This window comes from Chelmon rostratus, chromosome 16, assembly GCF_017976325.1.
Source record: "Chelmon rostratus isolate fCheRos1 chromosome 16, fCheRos1.pri, whole genome shotgun sequence".
Lineage (NCBI taxonomy): Eukaryota > Metazoa > Chordata > Actinopteri > Chaetodontiformes > Chaetodontidae > Chelmon > Chelmon rostratus.
Genome location: NC_055673.1, coordinates 9,162,593 through 9,185,770, shown reverse-complemented (window position 1 = coordinate 9,185,770; position 23,178 = coordinate 9,162,593). Strand labels below are relative to the sequence as shown.

The window sequence follows — 23,178 nt, the reverse complement described above, 5'->3', positions numbered from 1 at the left end:
AATTTAAAAACACTAGAAAAGAAAAGATTGGTGGAATAATCACATATTAAATGTGCAGAAAGTTATTTAGCATTCATTTTGATAACCAATTTTTCATGAAAAAATATGAAACATTCTCTGGTTTAAGCTTCTAGAAAAGTGAGCATTTGTCCTGTTCTTTGTTTTGTGTGATAGCCAACAACATATCTTTGGGTTTTGGACTGATGGTGGCAGAAAAATAACAATTAAAAGACAATACTTTGGCTTTCCAGGATATTGTAATGGTAATTTTACTGAAGGATTAATCATTTAATGTATAAAATTGTCTGAAGACTAATCGGAAATAATAACAGCCCTTGAAAATAGAAACATATTAGGGGAAATTTACAGTCTGAGTTAAGTTCAGAAAAAGCAATATTTTCACCATCACAGGAAGGCGTTTGAGTCCGACCTTTGTGGAATTCATGGAATGACACCTGAAGTGTAGCTGCCTCCGATTCCACACACCAAAGTCTGTTTACAGGTGCTGGGGCGTGATACTGCACATTTGAAAAAAGCTTTATAATTGTGCTCCGAAGGGAGCTGCCTGAAAGCTGACCAACTGCCTCAAGTGATGTCATTTGAGTCGCACCAGTTAGGGCTGAAGTACAAGTTTGAAAATGGAAAAAAAACAACAAAAAAACCCCAAACTGAGGGTGTGAAGTTAGAAAGAAGCTGCTCGAAGCTACATTAGTTGCTAATAGCACCCAAATAATAGCACCCAAATCCCTGACCCAGTTGCATTGTGGGTAATGTAGGTGCTAGGGACAAGGAAGAAAATGTGTTGAATAAAATTCAACAATTTAAAAAGAACATTATTTAAGTGCAGTGTTAAATTGGTGGAGTACACTTTTTTGATTTTTCTGAATTGTTGGGGGAATTATTTGATAGTTGGCTGGCAAGGGAAGAAAGAGAGGGGCATGCAGCAAGAGCCCCCGACCAGAGACAGACCAGGGACACTGCAGTTAGATGGCTTGCGTCTTAACCACTAGGCCATAGGATGCTCCAGACTTGAAGTAATGTTATGGGTTGCCTCTGCAGTCAGAAGCTCGCTGTAACTTCTTTTGTGTCTCTGCCATCAAGTCATCACCATCATCTCAAGAGCACATGTGCGCACGCCCGTCCTGGTAGTGGTGGTACTGAACTGACAAAGAGCAGAGACACTTAAAGAGGGATCCGCAGCCATCATCGGCCACATGGACCAGGCTTCTCACCCCGCGATGCAGTTTGAGGTGGACGTGGACCTGGGCTTTGCTCTCTTCTTCCTCTTCCTCCTGTGCTTCTTCCTGCTGGTGACGGTGGTGCGCTGTGCCCAGACTGTGGTGGATCCTTACGGCTCCATCTCCACCTCCACCTACCAGGAGGAGCAGATCACCTGAGAGGGCGGAGGGTGATATCCGTCAGTAACAGGACTCTGCAAGAATTTAAGACACTGCTTTATGTTTTTATGTTTTGAATGGATGTGAAGTGTACATCACAAACAGGAGTCAGGCCACTTCTGAAGAATGAGGAGTCATCATTACACTCTCATGGAAGTCACAAGACATGTATCAGCTTCTCTTTTAACTGCTGACAGCAAGTTTTAGTCTGTCAAAGAACTCAAAAAAGTCAAAAATAGCAATGTCTTTGTCGTGTTCAACATCTGCCAATCTTAGGAGCAATCATTTATTTTTATTTTTATAATGTATTTCTTTATTTTGTGCTATTTGATACAGCTGTATGGTGCATACTTAGGCAATAAGTCTACATTCCTACATAAAAATTGGTAAAGTAACTTACATGTCTGTGACCATGCAGGGGCCTATTGTCTTATAACCTGCGGCAGCAAGTACCTACACAAGGTACAGTTCTCTCAGTTCTCCTGAAGAGAAGTGAACCATTCCAGGCAGTACTACACCGATCTGTGCAGCTATACAGCAAATCTTATAGATCCTGTTACTGAGAGGAAAACATTGGAACTGCAGACACAGCACTCAACTCCTATCCTGTGTGTGACACACACAGGATACACTTTTAATTGTTTGATAAAAAAGATCGAGATTACGGTCTTGCTCACAAATAATAACACAAATTATATAGCTTTTATTATATTGTAAAATAAAAACATTTTGCATGTGACGTAACCTCTGAGTTTGTGAAATACATTTTTAAGTGTCCACTTGATCAGAAACCGACGCTTTAGTTTAATCCCGATACACACTCCGTACCAGGTGGTGGCGGTAATGCGCCATCGCGCTGTTTGACGACTGCATTAAAACATCAAGAAGAAGTAGCTAGAGCAACAGCAGAGGATGACACAATGGAGTTGTGCTATGCTTAATGCACACATAATTTCTAATAATTAACTGATGATTTCCACACAGTCCTGACACACAATCAAGACGCCGAATTAACAGTGTGCTTGTTAAACTTGTTGTGTTTTCAGAGCTAGCTAGCTAGCTAGCCAGTAGTGTGGGTCAGTGGTGGTACCCAGACAGCTTCAGCTTCAGCTGCCACACACAAAATAATAAGATAGTTATACCTGCAGTAGCATCGTGCAGGTAGACTGGTAGACGTTTGTTCTCCTTGAAGCGGCTAATCAGGACGGATTAACAGGTAAGCTGTCAGTTCTGGTAAAAAAAAGTATTAACGCTACGCTTTCAGCTTTGGCTACAGCACGACCAAGTTGACAATTAAACCATGATTTCCGACTGTGAAATAGCCTTAATGTAAAGATGTCAAAACAAAACAAAGCTCCCGTAGTCCTCTTATTCCAAAGTGTTCAATGAACACCTATTAAACTGAATTTTTTAGCATCCTCATTCTGACAGCTACCTGCTGTAGCGACAGATTAAACTGCAGTCAACACATTTAATCAGCTGTCGTTACTTAACGTTACTGTCCCTTAAAAACCAGTCCTTGCTTACAGTTTCAAGCTTTCTTTACAAGACACATGATCACCTGGGGGCCCCAGGCTATCATGTAATAGCAGCTAATTCTTGGTTTTTGTTATGTTAGAGAAATTTAGCAGAGCAACAGGACTCACAGCAACAAAAACAAACCGGATCATCTCACGTTGACTGTAGATGAGATGGAGACGAGCATGTCGGAGGTCCAGGAGTCCGGGGAGAGACGAGAAAACAAGAGAAAGGCCGAATCTGATGGAGAGAGAGCCGGTGATGGTAAGCACAGAGCAACTAATCAACTTCAACATTAGTATCCTGAAAGGAAGTTTTGATAATCAATTGTCTAAATCTATTAAGCGTAAAAAAGTAGTGGGCAAAACCTAAAGTGATGTCCTTAAGTTGTAAATAACACATTTATTTCATTTACTTTCATATATGATACAAACAAGCTCCAGATCGTATCCAGCACCACATGTTATCACAATAGTTGGAGATTAATTATTGACTGGAACACAATAATCTCTGCTCTGGATTTTTTATTTGTTACCACACTTTCAATGATGCTTTTTATTTGTTTATTTATTTTTATTTGCAGAAAATATGTCTGGTTCCCCGTGTGAGTCTGTTCCCCCCACAAATGAAACTCCCAGAAAGAAGACACAATTGGAAGACGACTTTCTCAGAGTGACCAAAAAAGCCGTAGTGGTCTTGACCAGACTCCCTGAATATACGATTGACGCTCTGCGACCACCAACGCCTCAGCAGTTCTACAGCGAAGACGAATCCCCCAGCAACTCTGACTCTGATATGCAGTGGGAGCCAGAGGCTGATTCAAGTGATTCTGACTTCTCGGTCTCAAAAAAGAAAACTGTAAAACCCGCCAACACTGACCCAACAAGAAGACCTTCACCACAAACGAGTCAAAACAACAACAATGGTAATGCCACAAACAAACCATGAGGTCCGCTACCACTCAGTCATGAAAAACAGTTGTAAAAACAAAATACTAAATCCACCGCCACTCATATAATGACAGTTGAGTCTCACATTTTTTGGTTGAGTTTGCGAATATGAAGACACAATTTAGGAATTTATTTTCCAATTCCTCAAACTCATTAGTTTTAATGTAAGCATTCTGTGTCGTTCCCCGGTGTCAGAACCAGCCCCTGTAATAATATCATCAGCCTTCGCCTGTTGCTCTGATGAAACCACAAAGATCCGCCCTAACTTGCCAGAGGAAGAGGTCAACGTGGACATGATGGTCCTAGCGAGGAAGAGGGCCATGAGATGGCAACGGGGAAAAATAGTGGAGATAGTAACAAGAGGTAATAAAATTACTTAATTAGAAAATAGAGCTTTTTGAAATCTCTTGTGTAATTATTAGGGCTCAAATGATAAATCAATTAATTGATCATTTGATTGACATAAAATATTTATTTTGCTAATCTAATAATCATCTGAGTACTTTATCAAAGCACAAATGACAAACATTGCTGGGTTCAGTTCCTAAAATCTGAGGATTTGCTGCTTTTCTCTGCAGAAGATGGACGGTTGAAGTATAAAGTTAGTTTTGAAGAAAAGGGGAAGAGCCTTGTGTCTGGCCACCACATCGCCTTTGACACCATACCCAAACTGAACCAGCTGTATGTCGGCGCTCGTGTGGTGGTCGGGTGTCAAGAGGACAAGCTGCGGTTCCAGCCTGGTATTTTGGCAGAGCTGCCCACCAGAAAGAACCGCTTAAGGTGTGTGTTTGAATCCCTTCATCTATGAACAAACAGAATTTTTGCCATTTTTAGGAGAACCTACTTCCTCACTGTTAAATTAAAAAGGTTAACGTGTGCTTGACCGCCGCCAACTAGTTTGCTTGTCAGTTAGTGTCATCATGGTGGGACATAAGCCAGAACACTCACAAGATGGATTTTTTCATCCAGTGAACTTCATTACAAACTTCCCTTACTGTGCATCATTTACAGACAGGAAGTATAGTTTTCCATTTGTGTGGTTCGCTAACTATAGAAAATGCAAATGTAGAACAAACCCAGATAAATAACTAACATGATAAGATAAGATATGATAAAACTTTATTTATCCCCAGCCGGGGAAATTTGGGTATTACAGCAGCGGGAAGAAAAATAGCAGCAGAGATAGAGAACATTTGAAAAAAACAAAATACAAAAAAAAAATAATAGACTATATATATATGTACATATTATACAAGCAAAATGAAATTTGACTATAAAAGAAAAAAATAAGGTATGTAGAAAAAAATATATAAAAAATATGTGGAAAGCTGTGGAAAACGAACAATGTAAGCCGCCTTCAGATTAAAAATAATAAATAGTGTTACTACTATTGCACAGAAGAATAAAATATACAACATATGAGCATGAATTACACATCCTACATGTAGTAGTATGGAAAACTTCTCACTCAAACTATACAGTGCTAGCGAGTTTGAACTCCACTACAGTAGCAGCTGGCTTTTTGTCCTGAACCTCTACGGAGCCAACGTAACCAAAAGACTTACATAATGATAGGCAAGAATATAAAACTAAGGAATAAATATTTGAGCAAAAGTGAGGGAGAAATGCATGAAAGGATCTGAAAGCTTCTTTACACTTGCAGTTTCCAATAGAAAATCCAAACGCTTTAGTTAAGGCTTGACTTGATGTAAAACATGTTTAATTTTTCCAGGTTCTTGGTCTTTCTGGATGATCACATGCCGGTTTATGTTGGTTTACCTTTACTTCACCTGGTGTGCAGACCATGTAAGTTTGGCTGTTTTCACATATGTGTTTTTTCTTCACATCCAAAGCCAAGTGTCCTGTGAGTTATCAAAAAATCTCAAATCATGTGCAGGTTCCGTAGTTTCTTCTACCACAGAGATAACCAGGCCTTTATCTGAAACAGGCTTAGATTTTAAGCATCTTTTCATTTCTAAATCCACCTGTTTTTTATGCCTCTGCGCTGGTGAAAGCTATGGCCAGAGGCATTATGTGTTCTGGTTGTCTGTTCGTCTGTCCGTACGTTTTATGTCCCATTCTCATGAACATAATATCTCAGGAATGCCTTGAGGGAATTTAATTACATATGGCAATACCGTCCACTGGGACACAAAGATGAACTGAATAGAATTCCGTGGTCAAAGGTCAGCACAAAATTGATCAATACAAGAAAATAGTCGCGTCACATTCACCATTCTGTTGCTCTGAGTTTCTCCTCAGCCTTTTTCATTCAGTAATTCTTGCAGATGTTTCACTTTAATAGCCTCTCAGAAAAGGAGGTATCACACCCTTTGATCTGCTGGGAGGCTTTTAATGTGAAACATCTGTGCAGGAAGTGATGCGTTTCATTCACAAGAGTTTAAGAGCCATGAAAAAAAACTGCAAATTAGAAGCAGTTTCAGATAAGTGATGAAAAGAGAAACTGCTCTGGACATGTACATTATGCTGAATTAACCATGTGAGCTATTAGAGTACATGTATTTCCAGCTGCTACTTATCCATATTTATATAATGTCAGATGGCGCCTCAAAGGTGCCCTATGGACATTTTTTACTATTAATAGTGCTATTGAGCAATTAGTGGGTCTCAGTTTTGTGTGTATTGTGCATCACAAATCCACACTTCATACTAATAATATACAGTATATAGTATGTACTAATTTTATACTGATAGTTTACATTAATAGGAAGTGATGGGTCACATGCAACATCAGATGTCTAAACTGCAGTTTTGTGATGACACGGCTGGTTAACTTTACAAACATAAAGTGTCTTTCTGAAGATTTCTGGGTTTATTTTTTTTTTATATATTTTTCATTCCGAAGCTGTTGCACCTTCACCCACAATTTAATTCATCAACAGCTTATATACCATTGCACTGCCAGATATTTTAGTAAAAACACTAACAGATCTTTCTTGGTTGTTTTTCTTGACAGTGGAAGACGCTGTAGATGACATTCCAGACGGCCGTCATAAGTCTTTCATGAGTCGATACTTGAAGGACTGGCCATATCCACATTTAACCCAGTACAAGGCTGGACAGAGCCTTACTGTAGAATTAAATGGAGTCCAGCAGAGGTGTGAGGTGCAGGTGGTTGACAGCAGCTTGATACACGTTGTTTTTCAGGTCAGTATCATTTAACACTGCTGTTGTTCAAACTATTGATGTTTTTTTGCTGTATTTTTTTTTTAATTTAGATTTTTGTGGTTTTGGTCACTCAGGAAAATCAACATATGGAGTGGATCCATCGAGGCTCCATACGACTTAAACACATGGCAAGATTTTTGGAACTGCGAAGACTGGAAGAGCACAAGAATGGCTGACTAAACGCCAACAGACATAACAAAAACATGCATTTTCAGAAATATCCATCATTGTTACCCCAAAGTGTTTTTGGAAACACTCTAATGGAACAACTTTAGGTGAAAAATAAGACTTTCACGTATGAGTGCACATGAATAACTTGGAGCTGACATCTGTTTTGTCAAAAATAGAAATGATCACAAGCAAGAAGTTGCCAATCAAAGGAACATTTTATTACATATTTCAATATTGTGTCCAATATAATACAGCTGTGAGGTGCATACTTAGGCAATCAGCCTACATTCCTACTTAAAAAGTAGTAATGTCATCCCCCTCAGTAGTACAATGATCTGTGCAGCAATACAGCAAAGCTTTCGGGATGAGACACCTTATAGATCCAATTCCTGAGAGGAAACTGCACTCAACTCCTGCTCTTGCATGACACACAAAATAGATCAAGATAATGGTTTTGCTTACAATATATAATTAACTTAAATTGCTTTTATTATTTTGTATAATAAACTATTTATATCTGATGTAACCTCTGAGTTTGTGAGATGCATTTTTGAATGTCCACTAATCAGAAAGTGACACCGATCCACACCCCGTACCAGGTGGTGGTGGTAATGAGCCATTTCTTTGTTTGCCGATCGCGCAAAACGCGAAAGAAGAAGCAGCAAAAACCACAAGAGAAGAAGACAAGTGACAACAATAACAGATGTCTAAAATGGAGGACGCTGTGTTTATAGCAGCTTTGTTGAATACACTTCCAGAACGGAACAAAATTGCAAGACATTTTTCATAACTTGCACACGGCTGTGTCGTAAAATAAAGACGACGATTTCACTGTGTGCTTCATTAGCCTGTTGTATTTTCAGTGCTAGGTTAAGTAGCCAGCAGCGTGGAATAGAGGTGCCAATCTGCCAGCTAATGTGAGCTACGACACAAAATAATAAGTAATTATACTTAAATTCAGGTGTTACTTCACTTTGTCATTTTGAAGCGGATAATCCGGACATAACAGGTAAGCTTGCAGTTTTGGTACAAGTATTAACGCTAACCAGTATTAAAGCTAACGCTTTTAGCTTTCGCTATAATACGACTAACGCTAGCAAAGTTTTAACTTGAATTATAACTTACTTACTCTCGAGTTTGTCACATTCACGCCAACATTATTTTGATTTCACCTTTTACTACCAGTACAAATGATAATGCAATGTTTTCAGTTAATATCATGGTGTAAAAGTGACGCCTAACTTAATCGGCAAAAATACGTTGTCGTTACAGCTCACCTTAAGCTAACGTTACATGTGTCAAACAACGTTAATAAGAAGTCAGAAAGCTCCTTTGGTCCTTTTAGGCGACACTGTTCACTGAACGCTTATAAAAACAAAAGTCAGAATACTCATCCTGACGATTAGCTAGCTACCTACTGCACCTTTCTCTTTATCTGCAGCTAACACATACATGACATCAGAGGGTTTACTACGAAGCAGGTTCCACATATCCAGGCTGTCTTTGCGTGAGCTGATTTTACAAAGTCTAAAACTCAGTCAGAGATAAGGACAATCAGGACGGTGGTTCCTAGCTTCATCAGGCTCTGCGCGTCATTTGACTCCTCTTCCGCACAAACTGGGCAGATCGTGTGCCCCCTACTTCATTCACTGATGCGGAGAGTACTTCCAGTTATATTCTAAAGTTACATTTATTATTATTATTATTTATTTTTATCATGCATTCTCAATGCCTCCCCTTTATTTATGCACATTCTGGAGCTAACTTTAAACCTGATATAACATGGCTGAACATCATAGCATTTAGGTCTGATGCTAGCATATGATAAAAGATACGTGGAAATCACTTTAGTTTTTGGCCATAACAAAGTGAGGTGAATTTTGTTGATTGAATATGTGATTAATACCAATAGACTAATTCGTTTTCTAATTGGTGTTCTAATAGCTGCAACACTAGAAATGTAAAATGGGGTTGGCAGCAAATCAGGACAGAGCATAAAAACAAATCCAATCTTGCTATAGCTGCTGCGTTCTCATCGTTCTTCTAGTGTGTGGATGAAGTGCTGTGGAAATTTGTCATTGTCAGTATTACCTGAAGGAAACGAGTAAAAATTGCATTCATGCAGTTTGTACAGCTGCAGTTACATTGCTGTGTTTCATGACATTATTAACATACAGCTCAGCAAGTTTGCATATATAGCGTCTTCCCTCAGCTGACAATCCATATTGCTTATAGGGAATATTGTCAGGAAAAGAATTAGTGAAAGGATGACACTTTTTATAGCTGATTTAAATCAGAAACGATGAAAATAATCTCCTCTGGAGCAGGTTGGTTGTGCAGCATAAGTTACCACTGTGATCCAGCCAGGTCAAAAGAAAGCCACCTTTGTGACAGTGAAAACTGGCTTTAGGCTCAACAAACCTCGCTGACCCAATCAGTCATGTTTCGTAGTAAACCCCTCAGGACAGCAACGAAAACAAAAGCAAATCATCACACATATTAGATCAAAAGGTATGAGATGATGTCAGTCGATTTGCCATCGATGCCAATATAATAGTCGGGCTCTGGTGTGTCAAATCAAGTTTGTTTTGCAGTGGCTATGGAGGTGGATGAGATGGAGACGAGAATGCCACAGGTCCAGGAGTCTAGGGAGAGGGTAGAAAACAGGAGAAAGACACAATCTGATGGAGAAAGAGATGATGATGGTGAGCACTTCATTGTGTTGAATGAAAAATAAACATTGTAGTTCAAGTTCAAGTTCAATTGAATATCCAAAAAGGAAAATCTTTGCAAACTGATTTATCAAATCTATGAAATGTGAAAAGGTAGTGGAAAAACCAGTGATATCATGAAATTACAAATAAAATATATATTTACTTTCGTGTCTGATAGCAAGCTCCAAATCAACATATTTGAGAAGCTGTAGCCAGCAACTGATGAATCAATTATCAAAATAATTGCAGGTTTATTCTTGACTAGAACACAGTATTCTCTGTTGTTGTGTTTTGTTTCTTGCAAGCCACAGTTTCAATGATGCTTGTTTTCTTTGCAGACAATATGTCTGGTTCCCCCTGTGAGTCTGTTCCCTCCACAAATGAAACTCCCAGCAAGAAGACACATTTGGAGGAGGGTTCTGACTTTCTCAGCATAACAAAAAAAGCAGTGGTGGTCTTGACCAGACTCCCTGAATATAAGATCAGCGCTCTGCGACCACCAACGCCTCAGCAGTTCTACAGCGAAGACGAATCCCCCAGCAGCTCTGACTCTGATATGCAGTGGGAGCCAGAGGCTGAAAATTCTTCACTTGACCTCTATGATGGTGCATACATATTTATTTCTCTGAAAATTTCCATGAAAATATTTTACAATCCTTCCAACTTATTGGTATGTTTTTCCACAGTGTCAGAACCAGCCCCTGTAATAATATCATCAGCCTTTTCCTATTGCTCTGATGAAACCACAAAAATTCGTCCAAACTTGCCAGAGGAAGAAGTCAAAGTGGACATGATGGTCCTGGCGAAGAGGAGGCCCATGAGATGGCAACGGGGAAAAATAGTGGAGATTGTAACAAGAGGTAATAGAATTGTGCCTTTTTTGGGGAGAAAATTGATCACAAATCCTTTAACAAAACATCAAAACAATAAGCTTAAGCAAGATCGAATTCCCTGTGCAGTGTAATACAAGTACCTTGTGCTCAGGATCTGCCTAGCACCTGGATTTTTACTAAAATATTGTTAGATATACCACAAATGCAAATGTTGGAAAACGTTCATGCCAATTTCACTCACTGACATTTTGCCAATTACAGAAGATGGACGGTTGAAGTACAAAGTTAGTTTTGAAGATAAGGGGAAGAGCCTTGTGTCTGGCCACCACATCGCCTTTGATACCACCCCAAAGCTGGAGCAGCTGTATGTCGGCGCTCGTGTGGTGGTCGGGTGTCAAGAGGACAAGCTGCGGTTCCAGTCTGGTATTTTGGCAGAGCTGCCCACCAGAAAGAACCGCTTAAGGTGTGTGTTTGAATGAGTGTGCATCCCTACATCTATGACACAACAAAAAATTTGGCATTTTTTTAGGAAACTAGTAGCTCACAGTTTCCTACAGAAAATCCAAATGCTCTGACGAAGGTTTGTTGTGATGTGGAACTTGTTTAATTTTACAGGTTCTTGGTCTTTCTGGATGATCACATGCCGGTTTATGTTGGTTTACCTTTACTTCACCTGGTGTGCAGACCATGTAAGTTTAGGTGTTCTCATTCACACACGGACCTCTTGCTGTGGGTATATATATATATATATATATACTGAATTAACCATGTGAGCTTTTAACATACAGCAGTATTAAAAGTAAAATTTTTAGTAAAAGTTTTACTGGCCCCTTGTTTGACACAGCCAGTTAAATTTTACAAACACAAAGTGTCTTTCTGAAGATTTCATTTGTTTCGTTTGTATTTTCCAATATCTTTCTGGAGCTGTTTCAACACCATCCACAATGTATTTGTATTTTGGTGCAGTGTCTACATTTCCTTTGTGCAATGCATTGTGGGAGAATACCATCCATCAATAACACACTCAAAATGTTATTGTATTTAGTATCCATACTGTCTAGTGTGAGAATATTTACTTTGCACTTTTCCCAGACACGCCAAATATATTTTGCAAACATAAAGCTATTTGGTGCACATTTTCATTCAAAGCCACAGTGCTACAAGTGACTATATTCCATTGCCCTGACAGATATTTCAGAAAGTAGACTAACAGACTCTTTATTTGTTTTTGGTTTTTTTTGACAGTGGAAGAATGTTTAGACGACATTCCAGACAGCCGTCACAAATCCTTCATGAATCAATACTTGAAGGACTGGCCATACCCACATTTAACCCAGTACAAGGCTGGACAGAGCCTTAATGCAGAATTAAATGGAGTCCAGCAGAGGTGTGAGGTGCAGGTGGTTGACAGCAGCTTGATACAGGTCGTTTTTCAGGTCAGCATCATTTAACACATTTAACACTGCTGCTTTCAACTATTGATGTTGTTTTCCGTTTTTTTTTGTTTGTTTGTTTTAATCTAGATTTTTGTGGTATATAATGTAGTTTTTTGGTCCTTCTCAGGAAAATCAACATAAGGAGTGGATCCATCGAGGCTCCATACGACTTGAACACATGGCAAGATTTTTGGAACTGAAAGGAGTTGAAGAGCAAAGTGATGACTCTGACTAAAAGCCCACAGACATTAAGAAAACATACATTTTCAGTAATATCCATCATTATCACCCCAAAGGGAGTTACTGTTGAATTGTTTTGGAAACATTATCTGAACAATTTCAGGTCAAAATAAGACTTGTAGTTATGAGATGACTCTTGTAGCTATGAGATTTCGTAAATTATGTTATAAAGTAATAAAGTTGTGCGTCATTATGCATTGAGAACGCACTGAACAATAGCAATTTTTTTTTGTCCAGAAGTGTGAATTGTGGCAGCATTTGGCACGTTAATATTTTCAGCGTTTCCTCTTTTATTTTTTTGAAAGTGTGACAGACCAAGCCAGATTCATCGACTTGAATGATGCATTTAGTCCAGACCCAATAAGAATGAAATCACCTAATTTCATCAATCACAGAGAAGATAAACAGTAACACCTAAATCATTCCAGTGTATCACTTGGATCTCTGAATCCCACACTCCTTGCAGATCCTGTATTGTGTACTACCTTCAAAATCTATATAAAGACTTTTTATGAGACTAATGGTGGATCTGTAGTCTCAACATTGGTATTGTTCACTCTCAAAGCATTTTTTAAGGAGGCGCATTACTTCTAGCGAGGCATTTAGAAATGGAAGAAATAAGAAGAAACTACAGAGTTTAGAATATATAAGACAAAAAAAGTGACTAAGAAAGCAGGTGAAACCCTTCCAGAGAATTATACAGGAAGATCCTGCTGTTAAAATGTGAATGTAAGAAAATTCTTACCTCTTAAGAGAAGTCCTTTCTATATATGAAACAAACATTTCTGAATTGTGGAGATGCAAAGCAATGACAATAACAGTTGTAATAATAATAACAGAACTATGGCTTAAAATAGAATTGTATATGTAAATAATAATATTTTTAGAATAATAATATATGACAAAGGAAAACAACAGTAGCACTGTGGGCTGGTCCAAGGTAAGCCTGAGCCAGTCCTAACTGTACTTTTATCAAAGAGGAAAGTCTAACGCCTACTCTTAAACATAGAGAGGATGTCTGCCCTCCGGACTAACACTGGAAGATGGTACAACAGGAGAGGAGCCAATTTTACTTTTGGAGACTTTAGAAACCACGATTAAGCCTGCAATCTGGGAGCGCAGTGTTCTAGTAGGGTAAGAGGATTCTTCTTTAAGATATGGCCGACCATTCAGGGCTTTGTAGGTAAGGAGACAGATTTTAAATTATATTCTAGATTTTACAGGGAGACAGTGCAAAGAGGCTAATATAGGAGAAAAATGATGCTGCTGGAGGCCAGGCAATACCATCCAGTGTGTATCATTGAATAGTGAGTTTCTAAAGGTTTTAGGTCCAAGTACTAAACTTCAGTCTTGTCCAAGTTCAGTAGCAGAAAATTGCAGGTCATCCAGGTCTCTATGCCCTACATGCTGGCTTCATTGATAAATATAACTGGGTATCATCTGCACAGCAATGAAAATATATGGAGTGTTTTGTGATATATTGCCTGAAGATAGCATATACAAGGTGAAAAGAATTGGTCCAAGCACAGAACCTTGTGGAACACCATGGCTAACTAAGTAATGTTTTTTGTAGTCTTTCGGGATATTAACTGGAATAAGAATAATAATCAGATTGCTAGGGGATGCACCCATGCCACTTTTTTCAAATGTACAAGTACTAATATTTGGGTACTTACTGTCTCATCTCTTCTTTGGGCAAAAGTCTCTGAAGCATGGACACTGCAGGAATCACATAACAGCTCCAGTCATTTTGAACGCCTGTGGGTTGCCTCTTGTCATTTTCTTCCACTTCTCAAGCCTTTGCTACAAAGTTGGCTGTTGCTGTTCCCCGCTGCTAGCATGATCAAACTCCTTGAACTCTGCATTGTATTTTGTCTTTAGATATTTTAATTGTTTGTGTTAAAAGAGCTACTTTTCATCCATCTCCTTGACAACTCACCAGAGCTGAGTTTGCAGTCTGCTCTACTTTGTCATTATCGCTTATTCTAAAATATCCCAACAACTTGGTGGACTCCGTGGAAGAGGACCCGCTCCCTCTGTAAATATAAAGAGCTCATCGTAAGGTAATGAAAACATGATTCTTATTTTCAGATGATTTTACACTTATGTAAACATAATTATGAATATTCCATTCTTTCAATAGATCACCCTAAATCCTACACACTAGACCTTTAATGCCGGACACTGTCTAATCTAAAATAGCACAAGGGTTGCTATAGCACATCTCCAAATCTTACATGGCTCCCCTGTGCGCCTTCTCTGCCAAATCCAAGGAAGCCACTGACATATCCGGATGTTCAGAAGCTGATGTGCTGGTGCAACATTTTATCATGTAATTTCATGATTAGATAATTGAGCCTGAGCCACAAACTATTTTTAATACTTCTGAGACATGAAACAACCTCACATTGGCTCATAGATGACACAAGAAAAGAACTCAAGAATTGCCTTATGTCAGTTAAGAAATGTTGATGTTGTGGAAGGGTAAAAACATTCCTAATGTTAAAATGTGGCTTGATCTTGTCAATACTCTTGAGATGTAGAGATCGAAGTGAGCGTTTGGAACATATTTGATGCCATCTAGCAACCTCTCGTTCAGTTCTTAGAGGAGATGACAGAGTGACGCTATTTACAGTTTTTTGTTTCCACACTAAAGTCTTTTGGTTCCTTTGAGTGTCTAGGTTGGGTGGTGCAGTTGGTTGGGGGTGGGTCAGTTTTTTTTTCTCTCTCTTTCCATCTTCTACTGTTACTTTCCAAATGTGTTTGCATTTGTGTTGTACAGTCCCCAGATTTCTTTATATTGCATTTGTATGTTCATCAATAACTTATATTTGTATAGTCACTAATGGATGTGTGTACTGGACACCACTTGCAATAAAAACAAAAAGCACTTGACCTGAACATCAAAATGCATTTTTCTGTTTTTATTGTTGCTCTTATCCATGGATTGTTACTTAGTAACACACATTAAACTCCTCATGTACAATATCTTGCCCAGTGTTACATTAAATGGAGGTGTGCTTTTATTGTATAAAGAAAAACACGTGTCCAAATTGATTTATTTATTTAATTGCGTTGCATAACATTCTGTTTGAGATTCTTTTGTTTGATTAAGTAGGAAAAGTAAAATATTTTTAGTTTTACATTGTATATTGTCATTTGCAAGAGTAGGCCTCACTTCTAATTTTCATATATATTTAATTAGATGTAATTGGATTTCAAAATAGTGTAGAAAGCTAATGGAATGCCACTTCCCTTAGGATGTAATCCTTGATTACAACCTGGCAACCTCTGGGGCTGAAAGATAAAGCTGGTAAATTTGTTTACAGCCTACTTCAAAGTGGTTTGGCAAGCTCGAAGCATGGCCGGGCAGCGGCAACCGGTGTTTCATTTCAATGTGCGACTGTGTTAACGGGTGACTTTAAGCCAAGTGCGTCATCATACTAACAGCATCTAATGCTGTAAAACATACAGAAATGGAAAATTTTAATGCTTATGTGGAATTCCATTTTCACATGAGAAAGAAAGCTTGGGTCTGATTCAAATTTTTAGAAAGACAAAAATACACTTTGAGCTAATAGATATTCAACAAAAGAACTCAAAAAATGAGTATCCTCGACTAACAACTACGACTGAGAGGATATGAGTCACTTTACAGCTTCTGTATATACAACCCAGACGTTCTGATTCACACTCCACACCAGTTGGTGGCGGTAAAGCACCAATTCACTGTTTGCCAACGGCCAATCATCGTCAAAGACGAAGAAGACGACGAGGCGACTACAGACGAAAACTCACTTGAACCAGAAGAACCAAAAGGGAGATCTACTCCTTCTTAAGGTATGTGCCAACTAAACAGGAGAAAGTGCTTAATGAATGACTAACGTTTGAGTTTGGCGCTTATTTCTCGGATATTCTTTCCCACCACCGATACATCCTGGATTGGGTGTCATTCATGGTAGGCTACAGGTTCGGGTGGACCCTGTAACAGAAACACTAACTGCTAAAGTATGATAAGGTGGTCAGACACTGATTGACTGCGGTGAGTTATTGGTTTGATTAATAGTTTGCAGTTTAATATTGTGATCGCAGCTGATCAGGCTAATTATCAGCTAATTGCGTGTTTTTAAACGACTTTCCTAAATATTAAGTGCCTGATGATGAAATACTGACGCTGACCATTCTTCTGCAGATTGACTACTTTTACTTTAGGTACGTTTTGCTTATAACACTTGTATACTTTTACTTAAGTATGGTTTTAATTGTAGGACTTTGTAATCAAGTATTTTCATAGTGTGATCTTGATACTTTTACTCAAGTAAAGGATCTGAATACTAAGGCGTGATGGCATGTCACCTTGTCCAAGTGCTGGTGATATCCATCTGCAGTGACTCTGCAGGTGTGCCAGGAGCCCTACCTGTCAGGGATCAAGTCAAAATTTTCTTTTCTAATAAGGATTGAGGTTATGCCGCCCCTTGTAAAGGAAAATGTTGTATTTCATCTGCTCATGCCCCCCCAAGGAAAGCTGTCTGGAGACTTCGATGTCTTAATGCGGGAAGGTTTATTGATGCTTGGCCGAGGAGAACAGAGAGATTGTCAAAGTGTGAACACTGCCTGATGCCCCCTCAATTCTCTAGGATGCTTCCTGTGATCAGTCCTTCACCCTAGCTGGGAGTGCTAGATCTGGTTCACACCCAGTTATGGTCATTCTTCAGGCAGTAAGAATATGTGTGATCAATTGATTTGCTCTCCATACATAAAACGAGAAACTATGCTCGTACTTACTCTTGCAAGTGTCTTCGGGTTGCCATCAACACATTTCCTCTAACAGGAGACAGTCTACCCCGCAATGTCTGGAGGACAGCACAGCTTATCACCTATGCCCTTGGTTGCCTCCGCAGCGGAGCTTCTCTCCCTATCCAAAGGGAACCAGTTTCCTTAAACAACCCAACAGCTGCATTATACTCCAGCAGAGCAAAACAGACCTCTCCCTTTACCTGGATCCTGAGCTGGCCTGAAGATGACCCCTTTGTCTGACCATGACCCTGAGTCCCCCACTAGGTGTCGTCAAGTGACAGAAAATTCCGTCACACCCCTCAACAACACCTCTGCTGTACGCTTTACCTCAGCACATGATTTGAAACCTTGTGTGTTGCAGTGATTATGGAGGGGGATGAGATAGAGATGACCGTGGAGGAGCTCCAAAAGTGGATCAGAGGGAAGGTAAAGAAGAATGAGCCGATCTCCACAGACGTGCTAGAGAGCTGCAATCTGCTGCAGTCTCTGCTGGAAAGGAGGGAGAAGCAAGCTGCCCACCTCCTGAAGCTCTATGAGTGAGTGTTACATCTACTCTGTGCTGTTGTTTTTGACTCTTGTTAAAGCAATTTGGACCGTAATTAACCATTATGCTTTCCAGCAACTGTCTGCTTGTTATTTGCTCTCAGTGTTGAGTCGTCTGCTGTCTTAAAGGTGAATGCAGCTGTCACACTGATTTACATAGCTGGTGTGGGATATTCCTAATGCAGAGCCCTAGAAACAGCTCAAGGTATCCAGCTTTCCAGACTATTCCCAGAGAGGCTAACCCCCCTCCAAATAAGGGACTGTATTCCTTTTCCCACAGCTATAAGTTATTGTGAAACCACAGACATACCAAAACCAGGACTGGTATCTAGATTTGTTTTCTTAACTTTTAATTATTTAAAATTAATTTTTAAATGTACAATAAAGATTTTGAAAATTACCTATTCTAAAAAAGTAAAAGACAACATTAATTAGGCTACTATCATGTGTGAAGTCTGGACCAATGACAGTCTGTGACCTCTTTTACTGTGTTTATAACAGCCATACATAATGTAGCCTTGTACCACCTCCTTCTGACGAAACTGTGCCTTGCGTGGCCTAGTTTATTTGGTTGACACTTAGAAGGAAATTGTGTCATTGTTGAGTCATTCTGTGTTAGTAGGGATAGCCTAGTAATAAAGGTTATTATATTTATGAAGTTGTGACTTTGTTGTCTGTGACTTACATTCAGCCACTTTACATGTTTGATTTCTTTTTCTTCTATCTGATTTAAGTTAATTCCCCCAAAGGGAATTTGTGTATTGTAAATCCTCTTGACTAATCACCAAGAGACTCATGGTATACTGGTATTATTAGGTTATGAAATTATATTGCTACATGAATAATGAACATGGTTCAGATTAATAATTCTGATTCACGCCTTATTTACCCAGACTGAGCAAATTTTCGCTTAACCTAAACATAGCAAACTGAAAGGAAAGAACATTTGAGACAATTGTAGCAATACTGAGTGAACTGAATCCCAAACAAAACGTGAAACCACATCAAACTTTGAGAGACAGGTTGGGCTCATAAACAGGAGAAATAGCTGCACTTCTGAATATGAATGCAGCAAATCTGGCATCCATTGCAATCATGAAAAACCAAAAAAATTCAGAATATTCAAGTATCAAAGATTTTCCTGTTGTAATTTACCAGTACCCTGCTAATACATTTCTTTTAAATTCATCTCTCCATTCTAAAAACAGGTCAGTCACTGTTTATTATGCCAAGTGTCTAAATGTGAGGTTCTTTTTAGGTCCAAACGTCTAGTATAAGTGGGTATAGTTACACAGAAGAATTAGCGATATCCCTCCATTTATGAACCATTAAATTATGGCAACCATTCTGTCTTTGTGGTAACCCAAAGGTGATCCAGCTCCTTGCCAACCAGCTCAAAAACTTAACGACAAGCCTTTCATGCTCCTTGACTACAGCACACCGGGGTTGAAACCTGGGTTAATCTCTGCTCTGTCGTCTGAAGGTTCAGTGCTTATTCTGCTCCTTAAAATAGAATCAAGTGTTTCCCTGATAGGTGGGAAGGGAAGTTGAGTGTCCCTGGAGCCGCTTTAGGTGATCTTGTTAAATACAAAATACCAAATGTCAGCGGGCTGCTTACTCTGTCGTGACTCTTTGACAATTATTCATTCTATTAAAGAATGTATTTGTATTAAACCCATCAGCTTGTTCTGGTTCCTTCTCTGTGCTTGAAGTGCAGTTGTCGTCCCTAATATCTTCTTCTATGTTGTTGATTCATTTTGTCTTTGTTGTTGGTATTTTTCAGGTCCGTGGCAGCATGTGAAGCGATTGTGAAGAAACAATACTCTTTGCTGGGGTGGGATTACAGAGACACCGATTCTGATGAAGATGATAATATTACTGGGGGTGGTAAGATCCAAATCACTGAGTCACTTAAAAAAAATCTACTCTTGGTATTTTTGTGTGCTTTGCCAGTTGCTCAGTTGTTTTTTTCACCATGCCAACTGGCTTAGTTTAGTTTGTTTGTGTGAAGGCTAAAGTTTGACCTGTGCCTTTTTCCTTTGGTAGGAAATACACCTCCATCACAACGTGAGCCTGACGTGACCGTCTACAGACATAATGGCAAAAAAATCTGTATCAATCTGAAGAGGAAACCAGTAGTGGTCTTGACCAGACTCCCTCCATGGAAGATCAGTTCCTTACATCCACCAGTGCCTCAGGATCACGACAGTGAAGATCAATCCTCAAACAATGTGGATTCTTATATGCAGTGGGGAGCAGATGATGACTCAAGTTATAATAGTTGTTCAAACAAGAGGAGAAAAATAGATCAAAAGAATGAGAAACGTGCCAAGAGTCACGCAACACCCAAAGCCAGTAAAGATACTGGTTCTACGAGCAACGCAGCAAGAACCTCAACACCCAAAGCCGGTACAGATACCAACACTAAGAACAACACAATGAAAATGTCGACGCCGCCAACAAACACCAACGGTAATATCCATAAAAAAAGACACCATATAAGAACATGAGCACCCCCACCTCTCCGTTCCTAAAAAGTACCCTTCATTGGCTTCCATATCACTCCTGTCATGGGGAGGAAAAAAGAAATATGAGAGAAAGAAATATATCATTTTGTCCCCGTAGCTTTAAGTTCGTGTGGTCATTTATGTGTCCTGAGATGCTCAGTGATCAGGCAGCGTTTATTTCTCACCTGATTTCGCGAGGGAACTGATATTTTCCTGTCGAAACAACTTTTTAAAAACAACTGTTTAAAATTTAGGCTCAGCAGTTTATCTCGTTCACCAGTGTGTCTGGTCTGCTAACCACATCTGCTTGCTGTTTTGTATTTTGTAAGCTAAATAGGTAAATAGTTCTATCTTACTGGACCAATCACAATTACTTGAATTAACCATGCACACCTTGACAGTTTGTTTTGAAGGTGTCTGGGTATGTGAATATTTAGACATCACTTACTTGGACTAACTTCTAATATTAACATTTTAAAAGATATATATATAGGTATGACTGGAAGGGGATTTTTCCTCCAGTTCATCAGTTTTGGTATTCACATGTTATGCTCCCTTACCAATGACATGAGTTACCCCTGTGAGCATGGAATCAACTATTTGCCAATCCTCTGACAAAGCCACCAAGACCCAAGACCCTCCGAATATGTCACAAGGAAGAATCAGTGTGAACATGAATGTCCTGGCCAGAAGGAGGGCCATGAGCTGGCAACAGGGGAAAATCGTGGAAATATTAACAAGAGGTGAGAAAAAAGAAAATCTGTCCAGCCAGCAGAACACAGAAAACAATTTACTTGTTAAATGTAGCCATCACAGTTTCTCATTGCATAATTAAAAAGGGGTTTTGCTCATTAGAACTGCTTTTTTCTTTCTTCTTTCTCTTCAGAAGATGGCAGGTTAAAGTACAAGATCCATTTTGAGGATAAGGGGAAGAGCCTAGTCTCTGGTCACCACATTGCCTTTGACTCCATGCCAAAGCAGGAGCAGCTGTTCGTCGGCGCTCGTGTGGTGGTCCAGTGTAGGGCTGAAACGCCCTGGTTCCTTCCTGGTATTGTGGCAGAGCTGCCCAGCCGAAAAAACCACATGAGGTCAGAGTCAGATTAAAAAAATGCATTTTTCCAAGATAGCATGCTCTCGCCTTAGCCAAAGAATAGTTTGATGCAAATCGTGTTTCCGTTTTCCAGGTTCCTGGTCTTTATTGATGATCACACGCCGGCCTATGTTGGCTTACCTTTACTTCACCTGGTGTACACGCCATGTAAGTTTGGGTGTTCTCATTCACACACGGACTGTTTGGAAGATTTATTACAGATCTGATGCTGCTTCGCCTGTAGTTGTGCATTGGAAGTCCACTTTGGAAGCAGACGTGATGCCTAACCTGATGTCTTAAGACATATTCCAAAAGAAGGGTTCAGAACAAGTATTAATAGTCAATAATCATTGATAAAAAAAGTTTATTCCAGGAATAACAGATGACCAAAAATGACTCATTTATTTTTCCTTGCCTGTGGTGAAAAGGCTTCAGCACACTTTTTATAAATGATGTTATAGTCTAGAGTATACGTGTACATTTTATTTTACAAAGTCTTGCACCTGTCCACAGTTATCCAGGGAACCTACTATTATACTGCCAGTAAGCAGAGTCACAGACTTTGTTTCTTTTTCTCATGACAGTGGCGGACCCTTTGGACGATATTCTAGATGACGCCCACAAGAATTTCATGAGGGAATATATGAAGGTCTGGCCTCATTTGCCCAAGACCCAGTACCAGATTGGACAGTCAATTCATGCAGAATTGAATGGAGTCCAGCAGAGGTGTGAAGTGCAGGTGGTCGACTGCAGCTTGATACAAGTTGTTTTTCAGGTCAGTTCCTGCAAACATCATTCTTTAAACTATTTTTACAGATTCTTGATGTTTTAAACCCCGAAATATGTTCACTTTGATTCCGTGACTTACAGTAGCGAGTCTGTCACCTTGTTTAGAACGATCACCATAAGGAGTGGATCTACCGAGGCTCCATGCGCTTGCAGCACATGACTAATGTGAAGAAGAATTTGGAGTTAAAAAGGGAGGGGCAGAAGAATAAACCTACCACCGTCAGAATGGGTACATTCTTAAAGTAATAAAATCATAGAGTTATTTTAGTTATCCTTAAAATTAATTTGTCTTATCTATATTTCCCTGTGTTGTGTCCTCAGAATCATCACAGTCGCCACACTGATGGGACCATGAATGTGTCACGAGAGCTGGGTGCCATGTTCAAAGATGGCGGCCCTTGCATTCAGTGACGGTTGCTTATCAGGCGCATTGACTGAAAAAGGTTTCGGGGCCTTCTGCATTCTGGGGCCGTAGAGCATCTGCACTTGAGTTCTTCTCTGGCCGAGCCGGTTGAGATCATGCATGTTATCGCAGTCTCTCAATAGCCAGTGTGGCTGTTCCAGGGGATGCTGCTGCCTCTGGCAAAAATCCCTCCAGATCAGACGTGCTTGAAAGTTCTGCCGTGCATCAGAGCATGTCACTGTGGACAGTGGTATTTCTTCATGCCTGGGACCCTGTATGTGTCACGTGACCTGAAATGTGGTGGTCATGTCAAGTCATGGTCAGGATGACAAAAATCGCCTCAGGAACAACATGGGACTGACACATTCACTGCTCTAGGTTCCACCTCATTGGAGTGGCTGAAAACTGTCAAAATAATGTATTATTTGTTAAGAAGTGTATTTTTATTACACTGTATGTGTTCCTAATGAAAAATAAATCGTCTCATTTTCTTCAATCTTATTTTAACTTGTCAGAAAGCATCTATTCTAGATGTAAAAAGAAATAAAAACTGCAAACTATGTAAGCCGATTTCCACTGGGGAAAAAAAATTTAGACACAA

The 23,178-nt window shown here is 39.4% G+C and overlaps 3 protein-coding genes across 7 annotated transcripts; all 3 read left to right on the top strand.

The window, feature by feature from the left end:
* Positions 1–2,296: 2,296 nt before the first annotated feature.
* On the top strand, positions 2,297–7,827 carry LOC121620095 (histone-lysine N-methyltransferase SETDB1-B-like). Of its 2 annotated transcripts, none has more exons than XM_041956036.1 (8): positions 2,297–2,613; positions 3,084–3,179; positions 3,499–3,840; positions 4,061–4,228; positions 4,444–4,645; positions 5,598–5,671; positions 6,843–7,033; positions 7,129–7,827. In XM_041956036.1, the coding sequence occupies exons 2-8, from the start codon at positions 3,089–3,091 to the stop codon at positions 7,228–7,230; spliced, it is 1,170 nt and encodes a 389-aa protein (XP_041811970.1). In that variant the 5' UTR covers positions 2,297–2,613; positions 3,084–3,088; the 3' UTR covers positions 7,231–7,827. The 2 variants fall into 2 exon arrangements, with proteins under 2 accessions (XP_041811970.1, XP_041811969.1); XM_041956035.1 differs by having other exon boundaries at positions 3,016–3,179; positions 7,129–7,826.
* A 76-nt stretch (positions 7,828–7,903) lies between these two features.
* On the top strand, positions 7,904–15,463 carry LOC121620096 (histone-lysine N-methyltransferase SETDB1-B-like). 3 transcript variants are annotated; one of them, XM_041956038.1, is made up of 8 exons: positions 7,904–8,234; positions 9,820–9,930; positions 10,278–10,544; positions 10,626–10,799; positions 11,034–11,235; positions 11,388–11,461; positions 12,018–12,208; positions 12,336–15,463. In XM_041956038.1, exons 2-8 carry the CDS (start codon positions 9,825–9,827, stop codon positions 12,441–12,443), a joined length of 1,122 nt encoding a protein of 373 aa, XP_041811972.1. In that variant the 5' UTR covers positions 7,904–8,234; positions 9,820–9,824; the 3' UTR covers positions 12,444–15,463. The 3 variants fall into 3 exon arrangements, with proteins under 3 accessions (XP_041811972.1, XP_041811973.1, XP_041811974.1); XM_041956039.1 differs by having other exon boundaries at positions 9,808–9,930; XM_041956040.1 differs by lacking the exon at positions 9,820–9,930.
* Positions 15,464–16,213: 750 nt separating this feature from the next.
* Positions 16,214–23,055, top strand: LOC121619837 (histone-lysine N-methyltransferase SETDB1-B-like). Of its 2 annotated transcripts, none has more exons than XM_041955763.1 (10): positions 16,214–16,288; positions 17,607–17,781; positions 19,572–19,675; positions 19,835–20,260; positions 20,916–21,038; positions 21,185–21,383; positions 21,480–21,553; positions 21,970–22,160; positions 22,280–22,403; positions 22,496–23,055. In XM_041955763.1, exons 2-10 carry the CDS (start codon positions 17,612–17,614, stop codon positions 22,516–22,518), a joined length of 1,434 nt encoding a protein of 477 aa, XP_041811697.1. In that variant the 5' UTR covers positions 16,214–16,288; positions 17,607–17,611; the 3' UTR covers positions 22,519–23,055. The 2 variants fall into 2 exon arrangements, with proteins under 2 accessions (XP_041811697.1, XP_041811696.1); XM_041955762.1 differs by having other exon boundaries at positions 21,182–21,383.
* The last annotated feature ends 123 nt before the right edge of the window (positions 23,056–23,178 follow it).